General features: G+C 45.0%; 1 protein-coding gene across 9 annotated transcripts in view; it reads left to right on the top strand.

Moving 5' to 3' along the window:
• PPP2R2C (protein phosphatase 2 regulatory subunit Bgamma) overlaps positions 1–14728 on the top strand; it is a 168253-nt gene extending 153525 nt beyond the window's left edge. For all 9 annotated transcript variants that reach the window (XM_048941497.1, XM_048941506.1, XM_048941501.1 and 6 more), the window contains 3 exons: positions 2791–2960; positions 6850–6941; positions 14239–14728. In XM_048941497.1, the coding sequence (XP_048797454.1) occupies positions 2791–2960; positions 6850–6941; positions 14239–14530 (554 nt within the window). In that variant the 3' untranslated portion in view covers positions 14531–14728. The remainder of the gene's footprint in view (positions 1–2790; positions 2961–6849; positions 6942–14238) is intronic.
• Positions 14729–20308: the final 5580 nt, after the last annotated feature.

Below are 20308 nucleotides of genomic sequence, written 5' to 3'. Positions count from 1 at the left end.
ATATTTCTGCACAGCAAGTGCACGCTTTGGCAGTGCCTTTCGCAACCACCGATAGTCTACATTAGGTCATAGAAATCCAAGGCACAGTAACAATCATCGTTTTTTAAGTGAGATGAGAGCTTTTCAGCAGATGGCAGCTCCTTTTGAGAAAGAACATATTTTTATGCCTCGGGCTTTCTTCAGAATTCAGGAAAACAGTGCTCTGGCAAGTATTCCTCTCCCAGCCCATCCTTCTGCCCAAAGTGTGGAATTCTGTGCAAAGCTACCCTGGTTTTCAACTTGGGAGCAGGAAGCCTGGCAGAAAGGGACTGCATATTGCAGGAATGGTGTCTGCCCTAGAAATAATCAAGGAATCAATTGGGGGGTGTAGTAGACTTTGCAGTCAAATCTCAGTGAAGTTGAGATTCCAAATTCTAGTCCAGCGAGATCTGTGTTGCTTGCCTGAATTAACGTACCAGGTGCATGGCCTTCATTGCTGTTCTGCCTCCAGTTGCCTAGCTTTATTAGCCATTCTGACAGTGTGCCTTTCTGCAGTGTGCATGTTCCCTTGCATTGATGCTAAACCACAGATAGCTGAACCATAAGTGTTCTGTCTCACCTTCATTTCCCGAGGCCACTCAGTGCCCTGTTCTGTTGTTAGGCATGCTGTAGTTGCTGCACTTCCTTTGTAACACCGAGAGTTGCTCCTGATTTCCTTTAACAATTCTCCTCCTTTAGTTATGCTACTGTAGGGCATACCTGCAAAGAAATTCTGCTCATAGAATTGCTGCCTTTCTTTCTGCAGTGATATTGGGCTTTTATGCCTGCAGTAGTTGGTGCAGCTTAATTAATCTAAGTCATTCTAATATTAACTGTGGTGAGGCTAGAAAAGCAATAAACAGTGCAGATAAGGGATGAAATGGCTTAATATCATTAATTAACAAAACACAGAACATCCAGGTACAAATATTACTTCTCTTCTAATCACTGGCAGTTGGATGAGACACATAGAACTGAGAAAACACATCTAAGCTCTAAATGAAGGTGTAGTTCAGTTAGGTTTTCTTTTTCTTTTCTGGTTTTAATAGCAACTTCACATCATAATTAGGAGGATGAAATTCTTGCCAACCAAGTACGTAGTTTGGACAGATTAAAGGCAAGAGGTATGAGAAATGATAATTGCTTCGTGCTCGTCAGAATTCTATTGAAAATCTGACAGGATAATTACAAAATACCTACTTTGCAGAATGTCTAGGCAAATTTTTAAAGAGCTATTTAAAGTTGCTCGTTTACAGTCTGTCTGAAAAGTTTTTCCCCCTCTTTTGAAATAGTTCAGAGCCATTTAGAAGTGTTGTACATGTACAAATATAGACCTTATTCCCATGTGCATGCCTGGCTGCATTCCGCTGCACACCCCCAAAGAAAATTGCCCGTCATTTTTTTGCATTACCCCCTCATCCATCGCCCACATACTCACCCTTAACTTTCCGCTGATTATTTCACCTGATGGAAAGTGTAACTCTGTTGCTTTCAGCAGGCTGAATCATAGCTATAGATAAATGAACTGAGAAAAAAAAACCGTCCCAATGGACTGCACAAAAAAGTTTGACTGTTTTGACTGACAGCAAAAAGTTGTTCTACTTTCAGCACATCTCATCTTAGACGGCATGGTGGTGTTGGGTTGATGGTTGGATTTGATGAACTTGGAGATCTTTTCCAATCTTAAGGATGCTGTGATTCTGTGAAATGGCTTTTCTTCACCTGCTTTTGTAACTTGGAAGTCAGGCTCACCAAATTGCCAGTTTTCAAAGAATATTCTAGACATAGCTGCCAGAACCATACTGACTCACAGCATGGTTCTGGCCCTGGAGGTGTTAAAGAAACATGTAGATGTTGTAGTGAAAGACATGATTTCATGGTTAGCAAGAAACATTGGTGATAGGTGAATGGTTGGAGGGTTGGATGATCTTAGAGGTCTTTTCCAACCTTCGTAATTCTAGGATTTTACTGGTAGCTGAAGGACTGAAATTTTGACTTCCTACTGAACTTCACCACGTGAAGTCATTTGAATCACAGGGCTACAGAGTTCTGTAGAAAGGCCACGGAATGGCCCAGAGCTCCTTTAGGAGTTGACTTATGCCTTTATGTTCTCTTCAGCCATCTGTGTCCAGCTATAGGACCTGACACCAGCACCACCTGGTCTCCTCAGTTCCGAGCTCTGGCAGGGCTAGAATTTGTGAGGGATTTTTGGGGACGGATGAAGAGATCTTGGTTAGTATAATGGGCTTGTAACAAATGAGGTGAGGTTCACAAAAAAGAGTTGTTTCAATAATGGCAATTCAACATGAGTCATCAATATCATGATTGTAGACAACCAACAGGGGTGTCAAGGCCCTTGTACACCTCCTGTGTGACAGGAACAACTGCATTCTTTGTTACGTTCAAGAAAACAGGATGTGGGAACCCCAGGATGGATGCCCATGGGTGAACAGCCTGGCTGTTCTGTAGCTGTAGTCAACTGCACGCTGTATTTTATGTAGTTTCCCAAAGAGATGCTTTGGGACCACAGTGATAAGGTTAATTACTGTAAATTTGAAGCTTATGTTTGTATTTTTATATGAAGATAAGATAATGTTCATAGAAAGATGAAAAAGAAAGGATAAAGGTGCCGGGCATAGAATTAATTCTATTTTGTGTGCTTCTGTGTAGTGGATTACCTTGTTTCTCAAGAAATACACAGTACAGGTTGTGTAACAAAGTGTTTCTTCTGTAGAATTCTGATCTCTCCCTTGCTTCTTTTTCTTTAAACAGTTTATGAAGAACCAGAAGACCCCAGTAATAGATCATTTTTTTCAGAAATTATCTCTTCAGTGTCAGATGTCAAATTCAGTCACAGCGGTAGATACATGCTAACAAGAGATTACCTCACTGTCAAGGTTTGGGATCTGAACATGGAAACAAAGCCTGTAGAAACGTACCAGGTAGGTGTCTCCTACTGACCACCTCTTCACTGAAATGCAATGATAGAAAAACATTTCTCTATTAAAAAACCGGAGGTTTTCTTAAGCTTTTCCTGCTTGCTTTGAGTAACTGCAAGTTAAGAGTTGTTAACCATTGTGAATAAAGTCCTGATACTGGAATCCTTGCAGTTGCAAAAGGACAATTTCAGCAGCAGTAAAGAAAGATGTGCAACTCCTAGGGAATCAGGATAACAGTGTGGAATGGGCTCTTGAAAGAGAAACAATGCTTCCAGCAAGGGAAATCATCTCTTCACTTTGGCATCCATTTTCAGTTGATGTATTCTACTATTAACATTTGAAAGCAAGTGAGGAAAGGATGTTGTGAATTGATTAGCGTTCTGCTCCCTCTGGGACTGCTGAGAGTTTACACCTTTATCATTTCAGAACTTTTTTTCAAAACTTCACTATACATTTCTCCCTCGTGCCTAGTTCTAAAAGAGATCGTTGTTAAACCCTGACATTACCACTGACACAGCACTTCGTGAATGCCAGACAGACACATCTGGTTGCCTGAATTCATTGTGATATTATCCAGACAAAATGCCAGTGGCTGCAGCCAGTGCTGCGTTTGTGCTCTGACATCTGTTCTAGTTGGCAGTGGAGGTCTGAGCTTGTGACTCTGCCTTCAAAAGGGAAAATGTCTGGGACACAGAAAATGCCTGTAACAAACATGCAGTGAGAAAAAGCTGTTAAGCTACCTACAGAAGAGTGTGAAAAGAAGGGAAAATGTCATTCATGTGGCTTATGCATTGAGATGGTCCTGCAGTACTGTGGAACTTCGTGTCCAGTGGCAAGTGGGGCACAGCAGTTCACAGTAACTACTATGAAGATTATATTTAAAATAATATATAAGGAGAATTTGGTGGTGAGTCTTGTCAAAACAACCATCAGTAATATTGGAGGTGGGTATTAGAAAGTGTTCAGTAGACAATGTGGGCAATGTTTTCCAGTGCACCCGTTGCATTTCAGTGGATACCCTGTGCTGTATCTCCTGTTAGCATTGGGAACTCCGAGCTTGTGTATCTTTAAAATGACAGAATTGGTTTTGCTCTGAAAATGGCAGTGTTTGCAATGCTAAATGTGTTTGAAAAGTTGATATGCTGTAAAAATCGAGTGGGGAGGGTAAGAGTGAGACAGTGTTTTATAGAAAAGAATTGTATTTCAGGTTTTAGGAACTTAGATAATATATTATTTTATATTCATGCTAATGGAGTAGGCAGCCTTCTCCCCAGAGAGGAATAGTTGGTCAAGCCAACCTGTTCATCTTGGCTTTGACATCTGCTTTTATTTCCTGCTGTTGCTAGCTACAAAGCAAGCTGGCCACCTTTAAATCAGTCTGACACCCAACAGTGGGGCCAATTAAAAAGTTACATTTCTCCATGCTGAGATGTGGAAATTGATTATAATGTGAATTTCTCAGTACTAGGTATTGCAGTCAGAACAAAGAAAACAGAACTGTGTTTTGGCTGCATTACTTTAATCCAGAGATTGCCTTTCTTTTTCAGTGCTTTGTGAAGAGCATGCAGATGCAGTCTCAAGTGCTGTAACCCAATGAGGAGAATCCACAACTCAGAGGCCTTAGGAAATCCATAGCATAGGGCTGTGTAGGATTCACACAGTCCAACTGCTCTCAGCAACCTCTGATCTTTTTTCAGCTGCAGAGTTGTTATCAGTGCTGTGGCCAAAAGACTGCTATTGCATCGAGCTGTTGCAGAAACACTTTATCTGCTGACAGTCATTCAAACATGGTTGTCTTCTGTTTATGCTTCACATAGAAGAAAAAAAAAATAGGCAGAGTATGGTGCCCTGGACAGCACAGAGAGCAGTACAATAGAGTTGCCAGTGCTTGAACATTGCAAGGCATCCCTGCCTGAAGGGACGCTCTTTTCCTGCTGCCCAGGTGAATGATTCCAGCAGAACCATACCAGCAGCTACCAGAGGTGAATATGTTCGGAGCTGATAATAGCTTGATCCGCTTTTGGCAGGGTTTGTTGTATAGGGATTTGGACTAATGTTTCACTTAAGCACAATTCTTGATTGTAAATAGTTGGTCCCAGTGAAATAGCTCCCCACGTAGTCGTATTGCTGTGTAATTCCATAGCAGAAAATGACTTGATAATTCCATGAAGGTCTGACCTAGAACAGCACAGTGAAGGAAGGGAGAATGCCTGGGGTTAGTAATGAATTTGCTTGGGACTGGGATGTGGAAAGAACAATATGTACAGATGAAGCAAATCTGATTTTACCCCCAATCTGTTGTGGCAGATGAGCATGAATGCAAGGTGAAAGTTAAGTGCTTCCTGTTGGATTTTCCTAGTCTCTGAGGGTCTGAATGTGGTCAAATGTGGTGACCAAAGGGCCAACAGGAAGAGCAGTCTGCTGTCCCAGGCCATTTGGGAGTCAGCCAAGAAAAAGGGGCTGAGACCTTGAGGAAATCAGCAAGACAACCGAGAGAGAATATGCAAAATGCTTCTTGGCAGAGCTGATGAAAGGCACAGCTCTGAGCTGCGGCGTCGGACACACATTGCAGAGGGTGTGTGCATTACAGTGGTCATGACAGATGGCTGCTGGAAGTGGGAACTAGGGAGGCCTAGAAATGGCAGTCAGCAGGCAAATATGGTCTGCTTTCTTTACCTGCCTTAACTTTTGAGTTTCTTCCACATACTGGGAGCTCACAAACGTGGTAATGGAAAGAATTCCAGTTCTGTAAATGATGGTGGTAGCACAAAAAAGCTCTAAGTAAAGAGAAAGTGAAAGGATTTAATTACAAAGGGTGCAATAAACTGCATCAGTTCCGAATATTCTGACCTATGAGGTAAATGCTCTTCAGGGCAGAGGAGGGTGCTGGGGGTGTGCAGGAAGAATCGCAGTCAGCAGACCCTTACTCAGATGGCCAGGAACAGAGCAGTTTGTATGGACCCACAAAGCCAGTGCCCCTGTGCCAGAGCTCAGCAGTGCTGTCGGGTTGCTGTGTGTCCCTGGAGGCCCTCCACACAGCTTTGTTTTACAGTTTCTGCAACTGCTAGAAGAAAACACCAGGAATGAGAGCGCATCCATAAATTCACCTAGGCAGGGGTTCTCTAGCTCATTATTTCCATGCAAAAGGAAACCAATCATCCAGAAGGAAAACTAATCAAATTCAGCAAAGGGCTGAAACAGTTTGCGTGAGGTCTGTCTCTTTATGAGAATTCTTATTCAACCCAGAGGAGAGGTCTTCTCCTGGTTAATCCCACTTTTCAAGTATTTATGTGAGAATGTACAGTGTTGTTTTTAAGTCTCAGCCAAATAGTAAATGTCCTTGGGCTAAATTAGTGTTCTAATTCGCAGCCTATGGAACTGCAGCCTTGTGCTGTATTTTGCTTCTGAAATACCTTACCCAAATGTATGTATTACCACACGCGACAGGTTCTTTTAATGGAGCCAGGTTCCTTCTGCTACAAGAAGCGATAATCCACTTATTTTGGAATGTGACATATTTGTTACAATTTAAATTAGATTTCGTGCACGTTAATTAGCACATCTAGGGCATCAGGTGGTGAAACATCTTTGGGAATTAGGCTGGCATTGAGAAAATCACCCAAGCGAGAAACAAGTGTGTTGTGGAGGGGTGGTTTGCAGCCTGCTGAGGAAGGCTTCATGCCTTCCTGCAGCAATAATTCTGCAGCACCTGGTTAATTGGGTTGTGGGAAGGCGTGGATAGCTTCTTTAAACACAGTATCTTCTGCAGAGTCACCAATCTGTGCAGCATAATTTGCAAGTGACTGCGAGAGATAAAGCAGGGAGTAGGGGACTGGCTTTGGAGTTGGTTGTGTTGTTTCATGGATAACAGCTGCTGTTTTCTACAAAACAGGTCCACGATTACCTTAGGAGCAAGTTGTGTTCCCTCTATGAAAACGACTGCATCTTTGACAAGTTTGAATGTGCGTGGAATGGATCAGACAGGTAATCCATCCTTATGTCCACCATTGCCTTCATTTAGCAAAAGAGCACCCTCCATAGGATGGACCACTCAAAAAGTAAGGCATTATGTATGGTTATTTTCCATATAAATTTCTATCTCTGCATGGTTGCGCTCAGGCTGATAGGAGGCACATGGTTATTGGTGTAGCTTTGTCTCCAGCATCCATGGACATGGTGCATATATATATTTTTAATCTTGGCTCATGCCTTACGGGAAAACAAATTCAATTTTTTTTTTTGCCTAAAACGGTAGGTGCAAGAATTGAAGAGAATGCAGGTGATGCACACAGCCTCAGCAGCGTACTGAGGAAGCTTACGTGTGATCCTGTGTTTACATGAGCTCTTTCCAAAATCCAGTCCATTTATTGGAAATGGGGAGAGAGAAAAAGCAGAGACAGACCACTGATTCTGTGCAAACTGCTGCCACCTTCACACTGATTCTTCTGCAGCTTATACTTTATGTGCTCCCCGGTTTTATGAATGCAAGGAGTGGGTCCTGTTTGTATCTTGATTACAGCATCTTGTTAAATCTTTTCACAAGAGATACTGACACAAATGAGAAGGAGAGAGAGGGAGGGTGGAATTCAGCAGTACCTTATTGCTCGCAGATAGTGGTGGTACTTTGGGCAGTGGGGATATTGCATTATAAGAGCTAGGCAGCCTAGAGGACGGGGATGATAAAAATGAGTGAATCCAGGAGTATAAAGTAAGGCGAGGATTTTAGCTGGAAGAAAGCACGAAATTCCATTTTACCAATTGGAAACAACTCATGGGGACATTCATACTCCATGGAAGGGATTAGCAGACTGTAGAATGCATGAGAGAGGGGGCACAAGCCAGGTTTGCATGGCACAGAGTGACTCGTTGGCTCAGCACAGCTGGGAGCCAAAAGGCAAGTGCTGCCAGTCAGTTTAGCATGCTCAGAGAGCTTGGAGCTGTGCCTTCAGCTCACTTAGCCTCACCTTTGGGGAAAGCAGTCCATCTCGTGTCACAGGGAGCAGGGATGCATGCCTCGGTAATATTTGCTCACCAGGATTAACTCAGAGTTGAGTATACTCCATGATACAAACTGCAGGCCATTTAAAAACATGTAGATGGACCACCCTGGACAACATGCTTCCTAGATTATCACTGCACTTGGGATACCAGCAGTTGTTTTCAGCGTGGTTAGAAAGTGGGAACAACCCACAAAAATATGAGGGGAAGAGCCTGGTTTTGGAGCTTCTCTCTGATCTCCCAACATCGTGCATGAGAAGATGGGTTGAATCCAGAGATTCTGCGTGCTGCTTGTTCCTGCTTGGTAGTTTGGTTCTACTGGAAATACCAAAGTAAAAGCCTTTCAGTGGTGCCAACCGCTGTCTAAATCTGATATGAAGAATCACATAGAATCATAGAATAGAAACACAGAATCAGTTGAGTTGGAAGGGACCTTTAAAAGTACTCTAGTCCAGCTGCCCTGCAGTGAACAGGGACAAATCAAATAATTCAGATATTCTGAAACCTGAACAAACATTCAAGCCATTCAGGTCCTTTCAGACCATTTTGCCTATCCTCAGAGGGAGTTCCCAGTATGTCGTGCAGGATGGGCAGCCACGTGGCCCAGAGTCCTTCTGCCTTCATCGCATGAAGTGCTGCCATCCACGCTGATGAAGCAAGACCACTATCTGAATGGCTGCCTGCTAATAACACAAGTTTTATTTAATAGCAGGATGTAAAATGAGTGTAATATTTTAGCTCCTACCTGACAGATCAGAAAGATCAGCGCAGTAAGTAATTATTAAGTGGGAGCCTTGCACTGTGAGGGCTTAATTTGTTGTACTGCCCAAACATCAGGGGGTTGTTAGCCGTGCACAATTACCAGATCTGTCACTAAGCACAATGTGCTGCTCTCGAGTGTAAGGAGGCATTCTGTAGAGTGGCTGGAACGTTTGACAGAAGATAAGGGTCTGCTCTAGTTTAGTTGTTTCTTTTTAAGAGTCAAATATAGCAGTGCTGATGCTCATCTTTTGAGGTGATGAAATTCATATTCAATCTTCTGAGCTCCTTGCTCCTGTGCACAGCAAACATTTTATCATTTTGCTACACACTACAAGATTATTTTGGCTTTGGTGGATCATAATTTACATTACATTTGGGTACCAGCAGCTATTAGAGAGCAGTTCATTTGAATAGTTAAGTCACTTACTTTGATGCTTTGGTGTATGTTTTTCAACAAAGCCTTTCTGCTACAGGTAAGCAATGCTTACTAACAGTGGTATTCCTAAGAGATGCTATAATATAATGTTTATGGCATTAAATCATATTCATAGCAGTAATAATTGCAGTTCTAAACATGTTACTTCTATCCTTTGCAGAGTTTACGGTGACAAGATAAAGTGAAAAGCTTGTTCATTTAAAAATGAAAGCATGCTTATTACTTGGGATAAAATAGTTTTTACTAATTTTGTCGTTATTAAGGAGTTGGCATAGGCAATGATAGAACCTGATGGTGAGGCTGCTTACAAAAAAATCAATGTTCGCGAGCTCTGATTAGAACGTGATTGATGCTCAGTTTCTCCAATGAACGGGAACTAATCTGATCAGACAGAGCCTATCTCATTTGCTGAAGGGCACATTAATCAGCAGGCACTTGGGCAGAAACAGTGGTCAGGGAGAGAGTCAGGCAGAGGTCTTACGGTAATTCAGCCAGATGAGCACATATTATCTGTGGTGGAGTATATTACACTAAAATCATGCCATCTTTATTGTATATACATCATTACGTGACTGTGGAGATACGTGAGCTCTGCTTTGTATGCCACTTGCGTTCGATTCTTCCATTCAGCTCCAAAGTCAAGGCTTTCAGTAACAACCCCCAGCACCCTGCTACTTACCCATTCTTTTATTCAGTTATACCTCAAAAATTAGTATTTATAAATCTTTCCTTGTTTGTTTGTGATATACTGAAGAAATAAGTAAAAGAAAAATTAATGTAGTGCATTCTACATAGTAGCAAGTGAATACCTGAGTGACTGTTCTGTTTTTAAGACTGCACTGAACGGTGTATGGCAGGCTTCTGAATGCCATCACCATTAGTGCTGTGCTGTAAGCAGATGAATGAAGCCACACAGCACTGTGCAGTCAGCCCCTCCCTACTGAAATGCCAGTCATCCTGGGCTACAGCCACCAGCCTTCGCTCTGTCAGCTGGGACTGGCAGGTCCCGGGGCAGGGCTGCTCATTGCCTGTTCGTGCTGGCACTGCGCTCTGTTCTGCTGGGGGACATCGGGGCTTGGCATGACTCATGCTAGCCTGGGAGGGCTGGGAGTTCCTCTTATTTCCAGTCTTAACCACAAGCAGGGTTTGAACAGCTGGTCTTTAAGGTCCCTTCCAACCTAAGCCGTTCTGCGATTCTCAGGATCGTCACAGGAAGATGTAAGGCCTTGCGTGTTAGTCCTACAAGGTAGCAGGGTAGATTAGATGGTGTTGAAATCTTGCAGGTGTGGGGGCTCAGCATAACTGGGCAGATGGTTACAGGTGAAGGAAATGGCCCCTTCCATGTTGGGTGCCTGGAGGGGCAGCTCTGCAGAGACTCAGGACAGCGGTCTGGAGGCAGCTGCGGTGAGCGCCGCTCTGATCCAGTGGTAAGTCTCCCCCTCAGAGCCTTAGGGGGCAGGCAGGGCTGGTTTCATTTTTCCATGGTTTCTCAGCCTGCCCTGTGCTGGCCACTGAAGCTTTCCCAGACCTTGCCTCATCTCATCCTGTGAGCTCTTGACTGGCAGTGAAGGGGGGAAGCTCTGACATGAGCTGGACTTCTCTGGACAATAGAGATCTGTATGTGAAGAAGAAACTGTCACGCAGCTCAGAAGACTGATCTGAGCCAGAATTGGCCCAAAGCAGGTTTTAAAACCTAAACAGAACTGTGTATGATTGGGTTTTTAAGCAAGCCCTAATTCTAACTGATAATCCCAGAGCTTCAGGGTCAAGGCAGCTGAATCAAGTTGTAGTGATCAAAACTGTCTGTGTGCTGGGAAGGGCTGCTACATGGATGATATTAAAGGGCTTGGCTTGCAGTAAAGAAGTCTGAATAAAGTAGGGGAGTAACAGAGATTTGAGAAGGACAAAAGTACGCCGGTTGTCAGTGACTGACTGACTGAGGAAAGCTCAATGGCTGAATGTAGTGTGGAAAAAAACCTCACTGCAGTTCAGTATAAATGCTGAGGGCCAGTTGGACACACCTGAGGTTGGCGGAACAGGAAATACGTTGATGTTGGACTGCAATGGATTTTTCCTTCCTCCTGTAAGAATACATTTGTTCTGCTTGTAAATAATGGTTAAACACTTTGTGCTCAGAGATGTAAATTTAGCACAGCTGGCAGGGAGGTGGTGGGGTCACCATGCCTGGAGGTGTTCAGGAACCGTGGAGATGTGGCACTGAGGGACGTGGTTAGCGGGCATGGGGTGGTGGGTTGGTGGTTGGAGTGGATGATCTCGGTGGTCTTTTCCAACCTTAACGATTCTGTGATTCTTGGAGCCTACTTGGAGCAGTGGGCAGAGAGGAAGGCTCAGCTCCCATGGGGTTAGAGCCTTTTAAAAAAAACCATATACATATATTTGTATATTTAGTTATTAACTCATGCTTTTTTAAAAAGCAGCTTTGCTTCTGCATGCTCCTTAGGGTTCACTGCTGTGTTGGGAGCCCTGAATGTCCCTGCACAGCTGAGGTGGTCCCTCTGACTGTACTTCTGAGTGAGATCAGAGGTTCAGAGGCTCTCAGCCAGGGCTCATTTGGGTGCTGTCTCAGGCTTCTGTGGGTTGGGGTGGGGGACTTCTGGGTGGGGAGCTCTGTTTTCTTGGACCAGCCTCACTGGGAAGGGTGTGGGTCAGGAGCTCGTGGTAACACTGCTATGCAGAGCAGGTAGCCAGAGGTACAGGGCAGGCACTACCTATATTCAGCTGCTATTTCTGTATACGCAGATATACATATATAAATCCTCCTTATGGCATACGTTCCGTCACTGTACATTACATTTTCCTGAACAAGAATAAATTGCAGGGTTGCACTGAGTTCTTACTCTCTTTAATGTTATTTTAAGCAGCAGGTAAGGTTATAATCCATCTGGGTTTGTGACCTTGAACAAGAACGGACACTTTCTCATTTCCATAATGCTATTTTTTACTGAGCCATTAAAATACAGAAAAACAGGGCCAGCATGAAAAGAAGTCATCTACATATGTTAAAAAAAGCCCTGTGATGAATCCAACCAGAGGAAACAGACTTTAAAAAATATATGAGCTGAAGAAATTAAAACGCAAATGGTCTGTAAAAGCAGCTTTACTGCAAGCAAAACCTAAAAAAAGATTTTTGACAAGCACTTTTCTGTGCTGTTGGTGCATTGGTCCATTGCCTGCGTGAGCACCGCTCCCTTGATGAGTTCTGGCTGCATCTGGTGCAGGGGCTGCATGCCCAGGAGCACCAATCCCCCAATGCAGCTCTGCAGGCTCTTGGGGCCTTGCAGCCCCAGCTCAGACCCCCCGGTGCTGGGCTGGGCTGTCAGCATCACAGTCATGGTAGTGCGGGGATAGGAAACCACCTCTGCTTTTTGATGTTGTGAATAACCATCGTAGCAGGAGCCCCAGCGACGAGGCGCAGTGATTTGGAAGGAGTGAAACATTAGATTTACTGCTGTTTATTCAGTTTCTGAAGTGGGCACTAATCTTGATCAATAGGCTTTCTGCAGCTTCTGGGATACGTTTTATCAAGCTGTCAGGCTGCCTGTTCTTTTGTTTAGCCCATGAGATTGCTCAGGTGCAGCTCAATAGGCAGCACAGTGCCAGGTGAGGCAGGGATGGGGTGTGTCTGCAGACAGCCCCGCTGCAGCTGCTGCTGCCCATGGACAAATGCCTCTGGTGTCCGGCGCAGGGCAGAAGCAGCCTGTCAGCTGGCTGCATGCCATCAGCAGACCGCGGAGCAGGACGGAGCTGCGTTGCTCATTTGTATTGTGGCAGCTCCTGAAGGCTCCAGAGCCAGCAGAAGCTGGCTGCGAGCTGTGCATGCAGCGTAGGACAGACAGCTCCTCAACGCAGGGGTACCAAATCTGATGAGCTGGTGTGCAGGGCAGAGAGCACAGCTCGCACTTTGCATTGTGTTACTGCTGGGTGTGCAGCTCTGCTGGCTGGCTGAGCAGATCCCCCCAGGCAGGAGACAGCAAAATATGAAAGCAGTGCGGCTGTCACCCGTGGTGGAGATTAGTTTGTTAAATGCAGAGTGCGTGAAATATGCTTGTTTGGCTGTACTGAGCAGGCAGATATCGACTGACTGCCCACATCTGTCTGAACTCGGTGTGCAGCTCCTCCCATGGAGACCTACCTGGTGGTTTGGGGTGGGTTCCCCTTCTGGAATGGAAGTGCTGAAAGTCACTGTGTTTGGGGCTGAGACAGAAAAGGTGAGCAGAGTGTGCCCACAGATGTGGATAGTGAAAAGCTTTGCAGGAGATGAGCTCTCAGGCAAGGTTTTAAAGTCCATGAGTGTGTGTAAGAATCCAGTAACCTGAGGGCTGAGGATGAAATCCTGAATTCCTTACAGCTGCTGACAAAATGCCTCCCCTTGGGGAATGGGGGAATGAAGAAACCATTATTTCAAGCTGATTAATGGGGGACTTATGCAGAGTGAAGTAAGGTTCTTGTCCCTTTCTCCAAGATGCAGAGATACATCCTGGCTTGAATTCTCCTTCAAACTTTCTATACAAGAGACAAAGGAACCCTATTTACCTGTACATTCAGTTTGAAGTATTATATACATTAATTTTAGAAGTGTCTGGACTTGCCAACAGGTCTATAGCTTCAGAAAGAGAAAGGCTTTATTTTGAAAAGAAATGTACTTTGCAAACTCTGTTTCTTTTTAAAAGATTGTCTCTGGATCCATGGTAATCTCAGAGTCAGAAGAGGTCTGGCTGTGGCACAGGGCGCACTGACACGTCACATCGCTGTCTTGTGAAGTCAGCCTCATGGAGTTGGGGTCCTGACTTGTGATGGTTTGTGTGAATGGCCAGGGTGCCACTGCTGGGGAAACTGTACATTTCACTGAATACTTTCAGAGGGAAGGAGGAGACATTGGCAGGGAGAAAACTTCACTTTGGGAGGGGGAAAATCCATGGTTTTATTCTTTCCCAGCTAAAACCAGAAGACATCCAGACATCGCTGCTCAGCTGTCCTGAGGAATTCGTGTTAGCAGACCTCCCACAAGCTGCTCTGTAATTATATCTTTGTTTTTTCCCCTCCACCCTCTCTTTCCCTCCCCAGTGTCATCATGACAGGTGCATATAACAACTTCTTTCGAATGTTTGACCGTAACACCAAGCGGGATGTGACCTTGGAGGCATCCCGCGAGAGCAGCAAACCCCGCGCTATTCTCAAGCCCCGGAGAGTCTGCGTTGGTGGCAAACGGAGGAAAGATGACATCAGTGTCGACAGTTTGGACTTTACTAAGAAGATCTTGCACACAGCGTGGCACCCGACCGAGAACATCATTGCTATAGCAGCGACAAACAATCTCTACATATTTCAGGATAAAGTGAACTCAGAAATGCACTAGGTTTATCAATACCCCTCTGTATCTACAAACCAGCCTCTTGAGAGTTGTAAAAGGATGTGATCTTCTCAAAAATTAGGGCTTCTGTGGTGGGATTTGTAGGTTGCATCCTTTCATCCCTCAGCCTGTATCATTACTGGTGGCAAGCCAACTATTCTCATCACTGCAACTGTATGAGTAAAAGGCACGACTGCAAATCCAGCCCCGTGGTCTGTGTCGGTTCCTTAATCCCACAGGGGCACTTACACAGCTGGGGAGTGTTCTGAGGAGGTCTGGGACTCCTCAGCTCCTGTCAGTGCTTTGAGGGTCTCAGTGGTTCACAGGACCACGTCGTTCTGGTGCACTGCCTGCTTCTGCGGCCCACACTTACCACACTGTTAGAGCTTCTGCTTTAATCTTTTGATCAGTATTTCTTTTTCAGTAACATTTTTCCATCTTTCAACTAAGCTGAGCCTGTTTGTGCGCGAACGAATGAGTAGCCGCATCCCTTTGGACCATGTGGCACCTTGGAAGGGCCTCCCAAATTCCTGCTGGTGAGAAGCTGCCCTGTGTCACCTGTCCCATTCCCTTCTTTACACTCTTGTATTATGTATTCACGTTACTAACATTGTGCTTTGACTTCCTGAGAGAATAAGCAGCTGGCTGCTGGAGTTACTCAGCCAACTTATTTCAGGAAGTTCGTTCTTCCTCAATCTCTTTGCTCTGTTTAATATTCAGCAGCTTTCCCCCTAACTTGGCATTACTGCTGCTCGGGGACCGGCTGCTCAAACACAGCCCAGCAGAGTTAATCCATAAGCCTACACTGTCGCCTGGGGCGGGGGGAGTTCTGGAAGCCTTGGCTAACAGTGCTGTCCTTGGAGGCAAATCCTGACTTCAGTGGAAGTAAAGTCACAGCTCTGCTGGCCACTCCAGGAAATCCCATGTTTGCTCAGTGCAGAATGGTTATTCTTGTCCTGGCATATGGGGAATACAAACAACGCCGTGATAGCTGTAGCTATAAGAAGAACGGTGCTGTGAGAGGTGGCTTTGCTCAGTGAACTGTGAGGTGTCAGCGAGCCCAGTGCTGGGTGATGTGGGTATTCCTGGAGAAAGAGGAAAACACAAAGTCCAAACCAAACCTTCTTCCACATAAACACATCACTGTGAGATCTATAGCTCTTACAGATCTGTCTTTGCTTTCAAATGAATAGGATGAAAGTACATGGAATTATGTGCTCCATTTGGGAAGTCCATGGGAACAGTGTAGTGCTAGGAGAACTTCAAGCACAAGAAAGTTCTGTCTGCCTCCCTAACAGCTCTGGAAGAAAAACTGATATCCCAAAGGATTTCTTCGCAAATCACAAACACGAGAGCACAACTGAGATGATGGCGTTAATGAGCCCATATTAAAGCTCCTCAGAAAAAAAACAAAACAAAACAAAACCATTTCTTTAAGCCATTATGCACTGATGTCTTTGGTAAGTGGAGAACAGACTGATAGAGGGATCTGCATGCTTTCCTGTTTTGTTTTGGAGGAAAGGATGGGTGAAAAGCTACTTTAAAGGCCTGAAAAAGCCTGTGGCTCTTTTATAAGACATCTTAACACACCAAACCTGTCTGAAGTTTTCTACATCAGTGCTGTACATTTTGTGTGTGGAAGCACAAACGCACGCGCATCGGTTTCCAGCCATACTGAACACATCCGGTATGAATTGCGCAGGTTAATTCAAAGGGAATGAGGAACGTTTGTTTATTAGATGCTGTGTGCTCTGGCAGGCACGGACAGGATGTGTACAGATTTATTCTAACGAGATTCAACAAAACCGCTTTTTTTCCTTGTAAAGAGGTTTAAGGATGTGGTAAGTTGTATAGAAAAGTTGCTCATGCCAAACTGCTGCTTAAGGGCGTCATTCGATTTCTTTGACTTCTGGCCTCCTCATTAACCTTTGCAAACCTTTGCAGCTCAAAAAAAAATTGCTTTGAGCTCATATTGGCATTTACAGGTAGAAGTTCTGTAAAACATGTATTTAGCCTTCACCGTGCTCAAGTAAGAGACTATAGATAACTTATTATAAAGCAGCTCTTAATACAACTCCTTTCTTTTTTCTTTCCTTTTTAATTTGAAGTACCTTACCCTGTTACAGCTCTGGGTACCAAAAAGATCAAGTTAAAATTAAAGAAATAAATATATCTTTGGAGCTTTATAAAACTAATGAAACACCCAACCAAAATAACACAGAGTGGTTACAGAGGAAGTAAATAGAAATCTCTCAAAGACCAGTATTCATTCACATCTTTGACTTTGCTACTACGGTTGTTTCCTGGTCTTCTTGAATGTACGGAAAGTTAACATCGTCATTGTGAACGTTTCCAACTTTCTTTCTCTTTTTAGTTTGAGCTTTCAGTGGTGTAGAGTAAATGATGGTAAAGTGGGTAAATCTGATTGTTTTGAAAGCTGTTGTTCATGGCTGCATTCTTTGTGTTGCACAAATTAGCTAACTGTTGTTGAATAAAAATATAAATATGTTAATACCAGCTTTTTCAATAAAATACAACCAAAAAAAGGCACAAGTAGATGACTTCAAGGCACAGCTTATTTTTAAGCTAGGTGTGAGAGACTCGTTAGGTTCCTTTTACAAAGCAGGGAAAGTCACAGGGATCAGAGCAAGTGACTGAAGTGTGTTGGGGCGAGGGGGGGAGCAAACGTAGGGAGTGACTTCCTGGCTCAGCACGATGAGCAGCCCACACACAGACCGTGCAGCAGGAGATGCACTTTCACTTCCCACCTTGGGCTGCAGCCCAGGTTATGGTATGTTATGCCCTCAGAGATGTGCACCGCAGTCTCCTACAGGTGGAACAAGAGATGCACAGTGCGAGGGAATGCATGTAATCCTGGGCAAAACCCGCAGCCACGTGGCTGTCCAGCCAGGGTGGGCACGTCCCATTTCCACTGACCGTGAGGACGGGCTGCTGCGCTGCACAGGGATCCCAGGTGTCCTCCCAGGAAGCAGCAGCCAGAGGGCTGTCAGCAGAGGAGCAGCCCCCCTCCTCTTCACCACCTTTCCTTTTAGCCTCTGCCCTAGGGGCAATAAAAGCCCACCAACCAACCTAACCCAAACAAGCTGGTTTGGCACACAAACTAAAGGCTTGCTTATGGCTTCACTCCCAGTCCCGACTGCTGCCCAACTATCCCATGCCACCATGAGGCTTGACCCTGACCTTAGGCTTTTATTCTGAGTCTCAACCAGCCAACCCTGCCTGCATGTTCCATACAGAGCCAGTGGCTTGGGATCCTTGGGACCTCAGCACACACACGTGTTACACCCCAAGAGGCTGAGTCAGCTCCTGTGCTGGATGCAGACCAGGGTGCATTTGCCTCTGCTGTTAGATGATGCAGGGTAATGCTTGCACAGCTCTCACAGAGCTTACACACTAATTCCATCCTCCCCCCTTCCCATCTTGGGAAGACCCGGTCAATCCCCCTCATTTAGGTGGGCAAACATGGCTTGATACCGAAGAGAGGAATCTCAGCTGAAAACCAATACATCAAGCAATTCACTATTTACCCTTCCAGTTTCCCTTCTTATCCCCAGATGCCTAGCACAAGCAGGATCCAGATGGCCAACTCGTCTGCTCGTGAAATATTCACAAAAGCCTATTTAGTAGCAGCATACAACAATTTAACCCTTTGTGGAATGGGGATGGGAAGAATGCTGATATGAGCTGCTTGGTTTCCCCATTTGCAGCCAGTAGTCACCCTGCTTTCAGGTAGAGTTGCATCCTTTGAACTGTTCTAAGGTTGTGATAAGTAATCATTGGTAAGAGCAAGTATAAGGATTGTTTTCAGTAACATGATTGCCATCAATTTGCTCCCACTCCCAACAGTAATCCTTTTCCATTTGCTGCCTTCTCAGTAAGTTGCATTAAGTCTAAAATTAGACATGAATTCACTTATCTTTCCCATGTGGTAGAACCTCAGAAGGCAACAGGATCACTGGAGGGAATAAAGAGATAAAGAATTCGGCCTAATTTTTTTAGAAGCTTGGAACAGGGTACGGTTCCTTGGTTTTGTGAAGCCATGAAACAGCATGGATGGTCAAAGTGCATGGCAGCGTGACATGGATCCTGGAAAGCGTTGCTTGGGCGTGAAAGCTTTTAATAGCGGTGATTTTCTTGTTTTAATTCTCTCTGAAATTGGACTAGGATCAAACTTTTACTCACATGAAAGTGAGCACAACTCCTTGATTGAGTTCGTAAGTCAAGACTGAGGTGCCAGGCATTGCTCACAAAGCACCTGACAGAGCAAACTCTTGTGTTCCTACAGCTATAAAAGCTTCCCCAAGCACAGCTCACCCCGTCAAGGTACAGGTAACCACTTGTCTTGCCATCTGCTAAGCAAAGACAGTCAGTGAGTAGGACAAGATATTTAAACCAACGATTCCATTAAACAGTTATTTTAATTATCACAGTGACTAGATGTGTTCCATACGGGCACTCAAAAGAACAACACCCATGGTAGTGACCATTAAAGAATGCCCAATATTTTTCTGCACTCCTTGTCTGAAAACTAACACTGGTACCGTGGGCATGCTGACCCACGAGATTCCCCAAGCAGATACTAACTTCAATTACAGGACCAAGTTCTTCCATTGGCAATGCTGGCACTGTGAGTTGTCTGATGCAGGAGACATGGCTCACAGTAAATCTGCGTGCATCTCGAGCTGTGTTGTGTAAGAGGTGGGGAGGAGAGCAGAGCCATTTGCACTGTCGCCTACCTGACCCACTATCACCCTCTGACATCTCTGTAACACAGTGTGAGAGGAGCAGCTGCGGTCTCCATTTCTCACAGCTATTGATCCAGGCTTCTGCAAACCCAGATAGATGCTGCTGCATCAATTGTGCTGTGTCAACAGTATTAAAATTCCCTCTGCAGCCTTAACAGCTAAAGACTTACTTTGGAGCAGAACACGTTACGCTGCCTTCCTCCACACATTTTTTGAATGAACAGGGCTTGGACAGGCTTCTAAAAAACAGCTGTTTTGGGCAGTTGCTGCAACACTGCTAATGAACCTCCAGCAATCCAGTGCTACCCTTAAAGCCAGTATCTCCTCATCCCATTGTGGGGCTGCAAGAAAGGTCTGTTTGCACAGCTTGTCCCCAGGAAAAGCTTGCCCTACCCAGACAGCCTCAAACTCAGACTCTCCCAAAATCCGTCTCTCATCAAAGGGCAGAGTTGGCTTTTCCTCGAGAATGGCAATTGCAGCTTGAAGCTATGGAAGTTGGGGGACAGAAACAACTCCCCTTGTTATCACCATGCTGTCACATCCCCTAAGTGCCCCCATGCTGCCTCCATGCCTGCTCTCTGCTATGGCATTCCACATTCCCCTTTTAGCCTCGGATCACGCAGCGCGGCCAGAAGCCACCAAAAGCACACCGGGTCCCACCTGGAGGCAGCAGGAGCAGTTCTGGTCAGTGTGCTGCTGAGTGCCATCATCTCCCCATCTCCTCAGCTGTCACAGAGGAACAACCCATTTGCCAGTGCAGCGTATTTCAAGTGGAAGATTTACAGAATCTGAGAGTTTGTATCTTAGCAACCACCAGGGCATCAAGGAAGCAGTTTAACTTAAGCAGTTAAGTTAATGCACAGACCACAGGGCCATCACAGTGCCGCATCAGGAGAGAAGTGACCCTGAGCCACAACCCTCCCCAGCACAGACAGACTGGGTGGTGGCACAGCCCCCGCCTACAGCACCGGATGGATCTCCTGCAGGAGATGAGGCATGGGAAGGGCTTCTTTTTGCA

This window comes from Lagopus muta, chromosome 4 (assembly GCF_023343835.1).
Source record: "Lagopus muta isolate bLagMut1 chromosome 4, bLagMut1 primary, whole genome shotgun sequence".
NCBI lineage: Eukaryota > Metazoa > Chordata > Aves > Galliformes > Phasianidae > Lagopus > Lagopus muta.
Note: the sequence above shows the minus strand (reverse complement) of the source record. Positions and strands in the feature narration are given on the sequence as shown.